This window comes from Acartia tonsa, chromosome 10 (assembly GCF_053477335.1).
Source record: "Acartia tonsa isolate MP-2025a chromosome 10, ASM5347733v1, whole genome shotgun sequence".
Lineage (NCBI taxonomy): Eukaryota > Metazoa > Arthropoda > Copepoda > Calanoida > Acartiidae > Acartia > Acartia tonsa.
In genome coordinates this window covers 34,630,688-34,645,825 of record NC_137269.1, presented here as the reverse complement: position 1 = coordinate 34,645,825, position 15,138 = coordinate 34,630,688, and the positions used below count along the sequence as shown (strand labels likewise).

General features: G+C 33.9%; 1 protein-coding gene across 2 annotated transcripts in view; it reads right to left on the bottom strand.

Moving 5' to 3' along the window:
* LOC145329959 (uncharacterized) overlaps window positions 1-15,138 on the bottom strand; it is a 26,321-nt gene extending 11,183 nt beyond the window's left edge. For both annotated transcript variants that reach the window (XR_013883190.1, XM_080174453.1), the window contains exons 1-15: window positions 15,008-15,138; window positions 14,373-14,461; window positions 13,771-13,855; window positions 12,362-12,424; window positions 11,913-11,982; window positions 11,325-11,400; window positions 10,768-10,829; window positions 9,432-9,528; window positions 8,701-8,744; window positions 8,139-8,223; window positions 7,461-7,538; window positions 4,772-4,836; window positions 4,101-4,159; window positions 2,816-2,880; window positions 17-149 (exon numbers count right to left, since the gene is read on the bottom strand). Coding sequence is in view for 1 of the 2 variants with exons in the window: in XM_080174453.1 (XP_080030579.1) it covers window positions 17-149; window positions 2,816-2,880; window positions 4,101-4,159; window positions 4,772-4,836; window positions 7,461-7,538; window positions 8,139-8,223; window positions 8,701-8,744; window positions 9,432-9,528; window positions 10,768-10,829; window positions 11,325-11,400; window positions 11,913-11,982; window positions 12,362-12,424; window positions 13,771-13,855; window positions 14,373-14,461; window positions 15,008-15,066 (1,130 nt within the window). In the remaining variant the exon portion in view is untranslated. The remainder of the gene's footprint in view (window positions 1-16; window positions 150-2,815; window positions 2,881-4,100; window positions 4,160-4,771; window positions 4,837-7,460; window positions 7,539-8,138; window positions 8,224-8,700; window positions 8,745-9,431; window positions 9,529-10,767; window positions 10,830-11,324; window positions 11,401-11,912; window positions 11,983-12,361; window positions 12,425-13,770; window positions 13,856-14,372; window positions 14,462-15,007) is intronic.

Sequence of the window (15,138 nt, the reverse complement as noted above, 5' to 3'; positions counted from 1 at the left end):
TTTAACTTAATTCTACCTAAGAAGCCTGATAGGATCCACCCGTACATCCCAGGAAGCTCTTCTAGGCCTTGGCCTAATCAGCTGATCATGCAAGGACAGTTCAGATTGATAACTACAAGGCACAAGTTGATGATCTGTTGACCCATAACCTAGATAATTGAAGAATATTATTATAAGACCCGTCCAACGTTTTGTAGAGTCTAGACAAAAACATATTTTTTTACGTTTCTCTATATCCAACATTTGAGAGCCTAATAGAACCAGAATATGTCCAAAAGCTGCGTTACTATTAGAAATAGTCATCCTTGATACTGTTTAATAAAAAAAACTTCGCTGCAAAGGGAACCCATATCGAGATCTCTCAGTGGAAATATTAAGCTACTGACAAAAAAAAACAACTTAGGTACTACTTTATATAATAAATTATATATATAAACACAAGTTATTTTTTAACATTTTATTGATGGAAGACAATTGTTTCACTACTAAATAGATCATCCGTTCCAATTACAGGGTGGCCACAGACTTTTTTTCAAAATAGCATAAAATAGTATGCAGAAAAAAAGTGAATAGTATGCAATAGTATGTACAAATTCCATAAAATAGTATGAAATAGCATGCATTTTAAACACAATAATGTACATTTAAAACAACTTAATGCCTTAAAATGCAGGCAGGGGAGTAAGGGGGGGAGGTCTTCAGGTGTTGATTCTTGCATAAACTATAGCTCATGCCTCTGACAGCTTTAGTCAAAAAAAAACTGCTCTGATGATCGATTGGTTTAAGAGATACCTAACTAGGATTAGGTTAATTTTAAGGTCTTTTTGAGCCACGGAGGGCTAGGGGAAAGGGGGCATCAGATTGACTTCTAGACTAAAAGTTGGTTGATACCAATGAAAGCCAAAATATCTGCATGGTAAATTAAAGGATTCCAGGTCATTTTTAGGGTTTTATAAAGCCCTAGAAGGCTAGAGGCATAGGGGGGGGGGGGAAGGTCAGGGGGAATGACTCTTAAACTTAAAAGTTATTTTATACACATTGTTTAAGTTCAAAATATCTACACGATTCAAATGTGATCCAAGAGAAAACTAAGGTTTGGTCAATTTTTAGGGTTTCATAAAGTCCTACAGTGCTAGGGGGATTGGGGCTAAGGTGTTGCTTCTTGCTAAAATTATAACTGATGCCTTTGATAACTTAAATTGAAAAAAAAATCTACTTTTAAGATTAAATGGTTTAAGGATAATCAAGGTCAGGTTCATTTTAGGGTTTTATTGAGCCCCGGAGGGCTAGGGGGGGGGGGGGAGAATGACTTTTAAACTAAAAGTTGGGCTACACTAATAAAAGCTTAAGTCCAAAATATCTGCACGGTTTATAAAGTAGTTTTAGAGAAAACTGAGGTTAGATCAAATTTTATGGTTTTATTGAGTCTCGGAGGGCTAGGGTGTGATGGCTGGGTAGTTGCTTCTTGCTTAAACTATATATCATACCTCTGATAGCTTAAGTCCAAAAAAATCTGCTCTCATGATCAAATGGTTTATTAGATAGTTAAGGTTAGGTTAATTTAAAGGCTTTTTAACCCACGCGGGGCTAGGGAAATTGGAAGTGGGGTGACATCTAACTAAATGTTAATTTACCCATAAAAGCTTAAGTCCAAAAAATCTGCAAGGTTCATAATTTTGGTTCCTGAGAATCCCCCCCCCCCCCCTTGATCTAATAGGCACCGAGTGACTTAAATAATGGGTTTGGGTATGACACTTAAGTGAGGGTAAGAATTTTATCAATATCTCATTCCTAGCGGGCACAGGATGCCAACAAACCTGGCAGGATCATCCAGGTAAAGAGAAAAAAATATTTGAGTTTAAGAAAGCATTTTATGTTACCAAAATACTAAAATATCATAAATATGTATATAGATACCAATTTAAGGTTCCAGGTTTGATCCTGCACGTTCTGATCCTCCAGGTTTCCGGAAATGTTTAAAAGGATCCTTTGACTGAAATTTTTGACTTTAAATTTTAAACTTAAATTTTTCCAACATGTCCACATGAGGTATTAAAATTTCATATGAAGCAGGCCTCAGGAACTTGGGCGACTTCGCCATCTTGTCCAAGGCAGGGACCAAACTTATGCTACGCACTTGTCCACAGACCCATCAAAATTTCATAAATATCCACCATCGTTTTCCTGCCGAGCCCCGGCTGGCAGCTGCCAAGTACAGCTTCCGCTGCTGAAATTTATGTTTTAAGATTCCTAACATAAAATTTACACACACAAAAACATTTTCTGAAAAAATTGGTCTTTCAGCTTCAAAATTACAGCCGTTTAAAATTGTTATGTGAAAAAGAACCTAAAAACAGAGGATTTATATTAGTTAAGAGATCATAAACATCAGTTACATTTCTAAAAAAAATGAAAACAAAGTAGCGAGTTTGCCATATTTTCACAGTAGCATTTGATAAGTTATTTTAGGTTAGGTAAGCGGTAATGATTGCCCCGCAGGGTTAGCGCCCCCCGCAGGGGCTAGAAATAGGATAAAAGATACTATGAAAATGCGATAAAACCCGCTACTTTTTGGAAAATAGTGGAAATAGTATGCAATTTTGGACAATAGTGGAAATAGCATAATTTTTTGGAATAGTATGAATAGCATGCAAAAATAGTGGAAATAGCATGTTTGTGGCCAGCCTGCAATTAAGATGTAGGTATAAAATGGGAAAAGAAAGACTAAATAATAAGCAAGAAGTAAGAAATATGTGTTAATAATTTTTACTTCCCGCAGAGGTTTTTACAACTCATATCCAGGAGGATTATCTACCTGAGCCTTGGCTGTTATTACTGCTGTGTCCGATGCTAAAATCAGCTCCACTGGTGCCTCGTGACCTTTAATTACATCCATAAATCAATGAGTCCATGATTTTGACATAATTTCTTTTTAAGCGAAGCTTGCTTATAGTTATCGGTCTGTAAGTCTAAATGTCTTTTTTTTTAACGGTACATTACATACGATTCAATACATCTGTAAATTTAAGTCATAAAAATGTAAGTATTTAATTAATGTCTTTAAATAGTGTATCCTGTATTTCAGTGTTCTGGAGCCGGAGCCGGGAGCAGCAACATTTTTGGTGGAGCCGGAGCCGTATTTTTCGTTAAAAACGGCTCCGGCTCCGGACTAGCTAAAAATGATTTTTTAAAGTAATATTATAATTTGGCAACGGTCTATTTCCATATAATAAACTGAAAAACTATTGTTACTTAACAAATAGACACACATCCTTCTACTTTTATATAGCTTTAATCAAATAAAAGCAAAATATTTTATATTATTTATTTTATTTTATCAAATTCAATAATGAAAAAAAAATTGATATATTAATTTTAAGGTAGGAGCCGGAGCCGGAGCTGAAGCCGGAGCCGCATCAAAATTATACGGCTCCGGCACCCTGCTGTATTTAAATTATTTTGAAATATCTTTACATATAAATTTGTTAAGACTTAATGTTCTGCTTTTTAAGTCCTGACACTCATATGCAGGGGTGTATATTCTGCACAAGATTCATTTTATACCCCGGCTGCAAATTTCTAAATTATTTTCCCCTTCTAGTTTTTTCCAGCAAGGAAGGGGATAAAATGAAAAAATATTTTCAAAACTCATTTTATTCATATTATCCCCACTCCCACATATTCTTTTAGTTTTTTTTCATCAAAGAGTGGAGAAAAATGCTTTCAGTTCTATTAATTTTTACATTTTTTACGCCCCCCAGCCACATATTTTTTATTTTTTTTACCCTCCCCTCAGCCGGGTCAAATTTGCGGAATATACACCCCTGCTCATATGTTAATGTTCGTTTGTCATACCGTCTTATTCAGGAGCGACGATTTTATGGATGTTGTCATCCTTTTTGTCAAAATTTTAGCACTAAAGAGGGATTGTCATAAAAATCACACCTAGTGGTATTATAGCAGTTAAAAATAACATGAAATATCAAATCACCTATTGGTTTCTGTTTATTACGAAATATAAAAATACTGGTTCAAACATAATTATATGCTATTTTCCTTGCGGGTGTAAAATCCCCATTATACTGTTATAATATTTGTACCTGGCCTTAAAGCAGTCAATGGCAGGAATGGTAAGGAGGTGACTAGTTCCAGCAACTGTAAACACAATTTGTTCTTGTCTTAGTTTTTATGTACATTGAAGTCGTTGCTGCTGATGTATATAAGATGTAGCTATTTTAGACATTTTTGGTTAAATGAATATAAAAAAGTTAAGGTCTACCATGGTCTTGGCATAATGTTATGAAAAAGTATAATGAGTTGACATTATGAGTCATGAAATGCTTTTTTGATGAAAAGTGTAAGGTGGTAATTGTAATCAGTTTTATTAATGTACTTATGTATTTTACAGCAGCATTTGATGATGTTTTTCCGTATTCTTTATTTTTAAATTTAAACTCTGCAAAACGTATGATGATAATTCGTCAAAAAAGCCTTAACATCTCACAGTTTTTATATAAATGTTTTGATAGATCTATATTTAACACAAACTTAGTATATTTACAAAAAAGGACATAAAATCACTGCTGCAAGGTTCTGAAAAACACTTGCTCTCATTCGTGGATACTGATAGTCTCCTTGTAGGCTACACAGTACAAAATATTCAAGTTTTGAAAATTTAGTGTCAGTGTAAGTAAGGTAGATGTCTGGAGCATTTATGCATCTATACTTTTAAATTCATTAGATGAATAGAAAGACATAGAATAATTCCTGTGACTCCGGGGGGTGGAGAGAGAATGAGGGGTAGTCTTGGTCCAGGGGAACATGATTCACTACCCTCTAAAATACATTAGTATATATACAAATATCATTTTGACCAACAAATTTTTTTCCCAAAAATTTGCTGAATTATATTTTAAGGTTGGGCTATTTTGAGGTTATCCCCCCCTCCCGCAGTTATAAATCTTATTTTTATTAATTCAGAACAAACTGCTTCTTCTCCTTTACTTTAATCATTACACAAATACAGTATCTTCATTCTTAATATATAACTAAATAATGTATGTATCCTATTATATATAGTAAGGTTTTTTTGCCTGTAGCTTAAGATCTCAATAACTTCTGAACCGATTGTGTTTTATGATTAAAGTAAGCTTGACATAGTTCATGTTATTGCTTTGAGCTATTTCATTTTCAGATTTATTTTGGGATGGTTTCAGACTATTTTTCTAGCCTATCTCTGCCCCTTCGAATATTTATGGTCGTTAGATGCTAGGGGCTTTGCCCCAAGATGTAATGAACTGGGTTTGATCGACCCAACTTTTTGTATTTGATATTTAAAAAGATAAAGAACCTAAAAGAATTTTTTTGGGGGGAGGAAGTCAACCTCCCCCTTTTTAAATTTTAGTTTAGTGTCCCACCCCACAAGGAAATAGCTTAAAACAATCACAGGACCAGTAGGAATATTTCCTGAAGAGTAGAGTCCAATCAGATCAGTGGTTACTAAGATAAGCTTCAGACAGAGAGACATCGTTCTACTTAGTATTATAGATATATAGGCGAATTTTTAATTATGCGTTATAGATAAAACAAGGATGACATTCATAAAAGCGAAGCACTGAAACGGTAGGACAAACGGACGTTAACACTTGTATAGTGTCTAAACTGAATAATCAGAATATAAAAGTACTAGAGTTGGCTCGATATAACTATCTCCCTATTGGCTAGTTTTCTATATGCATATATATTTCATAATAAATCTATTACTATTTAAACGGAAGTAAATATTTAATAATTTAAATGATCTTAAAAAGATTTTTTAAATTATATTTTTTTCTTTACATTACCATCACCAAAGGGTTTATTATATGATTACAATTTTAGTTCAATATTTGAACACACAAAGTGTCGCCACAATCGAATTCTTTTAAAACAGAGTTTTCTTTAATTTATTATATTATAAATTTAATTTTCTTTTTTATGATTAGAAATTAAATACTTCATTATAATGTAAATAGCAACATGAAATGAAAAAAATGAATTTATTTTTGATAAAGTAAAATAATGCAGGGAGTAAGGGAGGGGACAATGGGCAATTAATTCAATTTAAGAGTTTTTGAAGAAAGGCCATGAAAACTAGAATAATCCCGAAAATATGGTGGAAATTGTAAAGTGATTGTTGATTAAATCTAGAAAACCATAAACTAAGAAAAAAGTTCCAAGAAAAAAAGCAATCATTTGAAAATAAGATTACCAGTATTACAGACTGACATAAACATTCTGTAATTAATTACTACAAATATCTCCCTGGATCTCTTCAGATGACAGGGAAAGAGAAAAGAGATTTGGGGGCAAGTGATGTGAACACGGAAAAAAGGGGCAGGCAGGCGTGTAGCTGGATGTGCAAGTATATGACCCGCAGGCCTTCCTGCCCCTTTTTATCCTGTTTATTTCCCCCACCTCCCTTCTCCATTTCCCTTTCTCGTATACTTTTAAAAAGGAGGTGGGGATGAAGGGAGTGAAATATAGTATGGGAGGGGGGCCGTGTATTTATATTTGAAGTACTCTCTGTCTGCAAACTATATATATTCAAAACTAACATAGCGAGTAACGGCATTTCTTGCGCAAGTCCCCAAACTCAGTCAGAAACTGCTAAATTCTTGCACATTCCCTTTAAGCCAGTCCCCAAAGTCTGAGACTCCTAAAGATTGAATATTCGATCCATTGTCCCCTCCCTTACTCCGTGAAAATAATGGGTCTTGTCGTTCTGGGCAATGAGAGTTTATTATGGATTATTGGAGCACTATGAGTTTTCAACGATTATTCCTTGGAAAACTTGAGCTCGTTTATAGACATTTATTTCCTATATAGATCTGACATGGATCTTGAAGCAATTAAGCAGGCTGTTTTGTACATGTTAAAAATTGGAAGATTTCATTAAATAAAAGTTATCGCAAATATACTTAGTAAATAAGAGTCGATACAAAATTGTAAGTAAATTTGTTGCAAAACTGCTTGATACAGGATAATGTTTATGGACATACTTACATTTTTAGGACTTGATTATAGTTGCTTCGCTTATAAAATTGTTCTTTGTTGTCCCAGGAATCAATATACCAAAAATCAGATCAAACGGATAATTAGATCACATTAAAATTTGTTGTTAAAAAAGTAGAAAAATAAACATGTTTAAAATGGACGTACGGACATTCTGGTAATGATTATAGAGTTGCTACGCTTTCTAAATCGTACCTAACTACTACAAGAATCACCATGCAAAGTTTGAAATCGATAGGACAATTCTAACATACCTAAATTAACGAATAAAAGCTATTTATCTCGGACGGACGTACGGACCGACCCTAATTATAGAAAAGCTTCGCTTTTAAAAAAGTATAGATGTCAAAGAGTAAATCATGTACGGACAAATAATGATTATGGAGAAGCTGCGCTCCAAACAATACCTCGGTTCTGAATTCTGATGGAACCAATGTGTTGTTCATTAATATCTCCCAACTCCTCTTCACTGTGCATACTTAGTCCTTAAACAAGATTAGTTTTTATGAAAACTTAAAAGTGGCGATTTAAAAAATATTTTTTTTTAATTCTTGGAAAAACTGAACGAACACTAGATGCCATTCTTTCACAAAGACATAAAAAAAGATTGCTACTGCCTTTTCGTGCACATATACCTATACAAACACACTAAAAAGTTTTTTTTTTAATGGCCAAGATACTCAAAATTTTATACAGAGACACACTTACATCCTAACACTTGCAATCAACCTTTTACTTTTTTTTACAAATCAAATAACCAAAAATCCAAAATTCCATGAGAAATGTTTAAGATATGCAAATTTCATAAACAGACACAGGCACACAATACACATTGATACACTCTACTTCTATTAATTTAACTGGACAAAATTTTTAAAGAAATGACTAGGTAAACAATTTTAAGTATTGAAAAGGTAAAAAAAACTACCTAGTTGAAGACATAGAAATACATCAAAGAAGAAAAACGAGTTTGTTTTGATTTTAAATGATTTTCCATGTATTTAAGTAAAGCTTTTTAGATGAATTTCTAGATTTCTAGAATGCTTCTAAACGAAAAGATTTAAAAAGCCTATCTCCCTACTTACTTTGTTGTGAATGAATAGAGTCTGAATCATCTGAGTATAAGTTCATATTTTCTCTAATAGTCTCGCTTGCTGTTGACAGGTAGCCCTGAAGAACACAAAAGATCTCGTAAACGATTTTACCGAGTATTTAAAGGCAATTCTAACAATATAGTCCAGGGAATATCTTTTAGGCCACTACCCCCCCCCCCCCCCCCCCAACACTTCTTGGGATAACGCAAAAGGAGTTTTTTTTAAAGAAAATTGTTTAAAAATGTGATTTAGTTAAAAGAGAAAAACTTTCTAAAACATAATAATATAAAAGTTACAAAGTAGCTAACTTTATACTTTATAGCTTACTTTGTCGGTCTGTATGTTGCAAAAGGAAAATGTAATTTATTCGGTAGCTGTGAAAAGATAAACAATCATCGTTTATTTTATTACCTAATATCTTTTATATTAAAGTGATTTAATAATCTCCTAAAGATATATTACTTCTCAAATTTCTGAGAACTTTTATTTAATACATATTTCTTATCTATACCTTTTTTGTCTGTCCATCTATTTGAAGGTTTTATATCTATACCTGATCTAGTTGGTCAGTTATTAATTCTTCACTCGCAAGCTTAACTAAAACAAAAAAGTCTAAAATCAAATCTTCCTGCCAATATGTACAAGCTGTTCTTACTAGCAAACTATATTAAAACTAAACACATCTAGGTTTTACCTACTCATAAAAAAAAGACCAAACATTTTCTTTAAGTTTTAGGAAGGGTAAGAACAATCAAAGCCCCATGAAGTTAATCTTTTACCCAATTTCCCCCCTACATTTACAAGCTAACTAAATGAATTTTTATTCTTATCTGGCTTCAAGCTTAATAAAACGAATAGTACAACATTTTAGTTGATCTACTCAGAAAGTTTTACTTTTTTTAAAAGTTAAGCTTTTCTATAATTAGGGTAGGTCCGTCCGTCCGTAACGGATAGCTTTTTCGTTAATTTAGGCATTTTAGAATTGTCCTAACGATTTCAAATTTTGCATGGTAATTCCTTTAGTAGTTAGGTACGATTTAGAAAGCAACCAAGTCCTAAATATGTAAGTATGTCCATAAAAATTATCCTGTATAAAGTACGACTCTTATACATTTATATTCTGATTATTCAGTTCTGACTCTGTATAAGTGTTCATGTCCGTTTGTCCTACCGTTTCAGTGCTTCGCTTTTATGGATGTTGTCATCCTTGTTTATTGTTGAATTAGTTGAAAAGGTACCTACCTTCATGTATTTTTACAAATATCGTTTTGGAACAAAGTTTACCTAAGTCAAAATAGAATAGTAGGACTAGAAAGGAGACAAAAGCCCAGAGCGCAGCCATTACTAAGCCAGGCGCGTTCAACTTGGTTATGGTGAAGTTCTTAGGAAAATATGATCAATCGCATACGCTTAAATACCCGCAGATATGGCTCAGTGGTTTAACGTCCGCTTATCTGTTGGGGAGGTGTCGGGTTCGAGTCCCCAGACCGCATCAATACTAAAGATGTAAAAATTAGTACCTACTGCTGCTCTTTCAGGCGTTAGAGATTTGGAGTAAGAGTAGGGGGGAAGCCTTAGCCCTAAATCAGGTATGCATGGGTGGTCCTTGGCATAGTACACTAGTGAACGAAAAACTTTGCTCAGTCATAGGTTGACTGAAAAGTCCCTGTGGACTAGCATTGTGTAGTAGCTAGCTGGTGTGTAAGTGGCGTTTGTTAGTTCATCTACTGGGAGTCATCCTTAAATACTAGGTTGACTGAAAAGTCCCTAGGATTTGATGTGACTTCATTGTGTCGTTGTCAAAACAGCGCCACGTCCTGTGCCTTGGTTGCATGAAAAAGTCGCAATAATATCGTGACAAAAATCACGAAACCTTAACTCACCCTCCATAAGGTTGAAGTGTAAATTACCCACAAGCCCTAATTAAAGTGTTAAGGGAAATGATGGGAAGGATGCAAACTCGAATCCGTGTCATACCAAAGACGTTAAAAATGGTACCTACCTGCTCTGTTCGGCACAGGACATCAAAGAGTTTGAGTAGGGGGAATGCCTTGGCCCCAAACAGGCGCAACTCACTACCATGCACAGTTAGGATCTCCAGACAAAGATCGTGCAATCAAAGGGTTGGTTGTCTGCAATGTACTGTACCACGGGTATGAGGTGAAGGACTAAGAGTCTGGCCTTGAGTTGACAAGTTGACTGTTCAGTCCAGGTGCAACTCACCCACACGACATTAACATTAACATACGCTTAAAGACTTACATGGTCTGTCCTTTCATAATTTTCTAAGCTGCTTGAAAGACTGCTTACTTCCTAATAGGATTCTTCTGGCTAAAGATAAACCTCAACTCTTCTAATAACCCACTAGTTCAGTCCGTCTGTCCAATGAGGAGAAAATATAAATCAAATACAATTAACTCAGCAGCTATACGAGATATGCTGTTAACATTTCATGTGATGATTTCTTATAGCTTTTGCACTAAACCTTTAATGTGTGTTTATGTCCTATTAGTTAAAAAATAGGTTTACAATTAGTGCCCAATCTCAATCTGTCCCAAGTGTAAAACCCTTATCCCCTCCCACAAAATTTTGTGACTTTTTAGCGGATGCGATTGACCACCTTTGTGACATGGATATTCAGGTAATCAAGGATTAGATTCATTCCAGGTCCCAGCACCAACCCTAGATAGATAAATAACATGAATAATTGGGTAAATAAAACGCACTGCAATAACAAGCAATTTCTTTTTATAGATATGAATGGTAAAGACTGTTATGCCGTAAATAAAAGATATGATAAGAAAATTTTAAGTTCGTGTGAGGATCAAAACTATTTTGAGAGAGTGCGAAAGCATAGATATTTTACATCTTTATTTTATATACAGACATCTGAAACAACGCGGCATAATATTGTTATATAGTAGCTGCGCTACTGTAAATATACATAATAAAGCACAATCAATATATAAAGTCTAGATGATGATTTGATCCAATTGTAACACAATTCAAGAACTTACGACCTCATTATTGGTTAGAAAGTTGTACACATTAGTACATAAGGCATTTTTTAGATTTCATCCAATTAAAGGTCAATTTTAAACAGTTTATTGTTTTTAAATGAAAATATTATTTTCAAACTAACCATCTAGAGTAATACATCTATTATTAGAACATTACCTATTTGCTGGGAGATATTAAGAACCAAGAGAACTGATGTTCTTTCAGATTTAGAGGTGTATCTACACAAATCTGCCTAAAATGGTTTTTTAGTAATTGTTGATTTTTTAAATGAAGAAGTTGATATCAATAAAGAAATAAATTCTAAAAATATTATACCTAAATTTTGCAATTTTTACTTCCAAAATTAAAGTTAGTTTGACAAAATGCTTCTTATGAGTTATAGTACTAAAAGTAGAGTTCATTTACAGGGATCTAACGGGATAAGACAACGGTCAATAAATTGGTGTACATCCTCAATTATGATTTACAAAATAACCCCTTCTGTAGATTACAATTGGATGTTATATAACGCTTGGACACTAAACTTAATGATCCAACCAATCAAAATTCAATCCCAAAGTTGTTAAGACAACAAATAAGAAAACATAATTATAAAACCTTGGGGACTAGTGTAATAAACAGCCCTTGGGCCCTTACTCTATGGTACATTTATGTTTTGTTTTTTTAATAGAATAGGATAGATATTATTATAGTGTGAACATCTAATTAAAATAAATAAATAAAAACCAAAGAATTGTAACTTACAAGGAAGGCAACAGATATAGATTTGCCACAACCAGAGAGCAATCTTGCCAGAACCAATGCCACGGCACTCCTAATAAATATTTAAACATCAATCATTCGGCATTCCTGTATATTAATATAGGTTGAGGTTTATATGTATATTGTATATTAAGACTTAAACAAGATTCTTTTCATAAAAATTTTTGAAATACAGAAACACTAACAAACTAACATATTAAAGAGACAACCTTTTGAACTCCACTGTTTAGGAAGCCCTAAGGGCCATAAAATTATAAGGAAATGTACTCTTAAAAGGCATAAAAAAAGCTATATCGATTAAAGTTTCTGATGGCAGCAGCTTTGTAATTTAGTTATCATAAGCAGGATCTAGGCTATATTTAATAGCTAAGATGAATATATTTTGAACATTTGAATTGTAGTGTAGCTCCGCTACTAAAAAATGTGTAAACCTTGCACAACAGTAAATGACTCCTCCCCCTATCTGGAACAGGTTCAATACAAGGACCAGTAATCTGAACAAAAAATTAGCGTTGTTTCCCTTACGGATATCCTATTATAAAAAGTAGTAAAGATTTTATTGTCTGTAGCTTTGATAACTACTGAACTGATTGAATTCTCCATTAAAGAAACTTTCATATTGTTGAAAAGTTGGAAAAGTAACGGCTAACGGCTCAGCCGTTTTGCCTTTTTTTTTGGCTATCTTTAGGGCAAATTAGTTACAAAACCTATCTCCAAAACGTTATCAAAACGATATCAAACGGTTCTAGCCGGTGTGTGTGTGTGTGTAGCCATTTCATCGGTCTGGTTCAGGGTTGCCATCTAGCTGTAGAAATCTTGCTACTTTTCTCGGTTTTTTCAAAAGGTCGATAGGATTCAGATCTCTAGGGTTGGAGTTGCAGTTGAAAAGGTGGGGGACATCATGAGGGGAAACTTGACAAGCTGGGCATTTGTTGTCAATTTCTTCGTTGATACGGTGATTGTAGTCATTTACTTTAGTGCTAAAACCAGATCTGAGTTGGGACAGAGAACAGCGGGCCTTTCTAGTTAGTGTGTTCTCTGTTTTACTAATTTCTGGGGGTTTGAAGTTGAGGACTCTGTTGTTCTTATACTTGCTTTTAACAGTTGCAACGGTTTTTGTGTGCAGAGATTTAAGGCCTCTTTTTAACTCTGGTTTATTTGTTATAGGAGTAATGCGTCTTATTTCGTTTCTATATTGGAGGGCAGTTTTTTTCATCTGTCTTGGGTCTGGATGGCGATCCAGGTGCTTCTGTCCAGGGTGGCCAGGTAAGTGTGAAGCGAGCAGGAATTGTTTGGTAATAAGCTGAGCATGGGGTTGTAGGGGTAGAACCTTTGTTTCTAGCCGGTAGTTTGTACTAGAAATTTAAAAAATGGTTATTGCTATCATTTAACATGATATAAACCAAACATATGTTTTAAAAAGTTGATTCCTACGTAATTAATGATGAATTTGCGCTAAAAATAGGCAAAAAAACGGCTGAGCCGCTAGCCGTTACTTTTCCAACTTTTTGTTCGATTTAGGGAAAATAGACCTACCAAGGATTAATCATGCAAAATTTCAGATCGAAATTCGAATTCTAAGTGCCATTTAAAAATTGATTACGAGATGGTTGCATTAACCCCCCCCCCCCCTCAAAGTTTTATAACAACTTTTTATTCCTTGACATAACAACTTTGGGGACTTTAATCAAATTTTGATTGGTTGGTTCATTAAGTTTAGTATCCAAACGTTTCAACTACTATTTGTAATCTATAGAAGGGGTAATTTTGTGTATTATCATTGGTGATTTATATCAATTTCTCGGTATTGTCTTATCCCTTTATATCCCTGACGTAATACCTTGTATTAGTATATATATCAACAACCCTGCCGATAATAAGACCAGAAATCATGTCAGTCATTGTCATCGCAGATATCACAAGTCCTAAAACAAGAATTCCATCCAGAACTATTTTCCTCGAGTAGGGCAGCAAGAACATGATTGTAATATTCTCGGGGAGAAAGGGGATATTTGACTGTAAAAAACACTAATACAAATTTTTTTTAGAATAACATTAATCTGCAGAAGGGTAATTGTGTCTTTTCCTTGAGATCCCTGAATATTCTATAAGAAAAAGAAAGCTTATGACGTATTTAGTAAATGTAAAGTTTAATAGGTCCTACGGCATTAACAACACCATTTAAACTATTGCAGACATTACAAATATAACCCTTTGATTTAACGACCTTTGTCTGAGAGTTCAAACTTTAGATGCTAATAAGATATTTAGATGCGCCTGAATTTTGGCCAAGTGATTTCCCTTTGCTCTTATAATACTGTTAAGCATCTGGCAAGAAAGGAGTAGGCACAATCATTAATATCTTCTTTGAGTTGGATCATGGACGGACAAACGGTCATGAACTTCTATATAATTAGTTTCAAAATAAATATAAATACTTACCTAGCCAATAAGTTTGTTCTTTATCAACTCCGAGTGATTGTAAATACTCCCAAATTGTAGGAAAAATAATGGCATACTCTAACCCACTGTGGAAAGAAAATTTCATTTTAATGACGAAGCTTTACTGTAACTAAACCTCATTGATTAGCTATTATCAGAAAGAGAGGAACAAAGAACTGTAAATTATACTGGTCTCTAAAATCAAATACACCATCACATATTCGCTGGCTTAAAAACTTGAGTTATTTTACTTGAATCTTGAATAACTGGTGATTTCCTTCAAAGTTCGTAGCGTAGAACCCCCACTCCCCTTTTTAGAAAATAAATCTAAAATATGGTTAGATATATTTTCTTAGTGCTAGCAGGGATATCCTGAATCCAATATAACCTAACCTACCCTGACCTAAAAGTGAAAAATAAACAAACGAAACCGCTGATTGGATAATTCAATGAATAATTATAATATATAAAAATCGAGGTTTTCGATAACCTTTGTCCTAACCCCTATGATCCCTGGCTATTATACTAATCCTTTGAATTTGAGTAGCTGGATTTAAATCCGTCTATGTGCCTACAGTTGAGAAAGATCTTCCAAACGGCTGGGACAATAAAATAGAAAATGAACTATTTTCCTGACAAACATGAAAATATGTATGACCAGCTGGCTCAGTATCCGCTTTCTTTTTACCTCCATTTTAAAGAGTACAAAATTTTGAGGATTTTTATAATATAATATTATATTAATGTAACTTTATACATCTTTAAA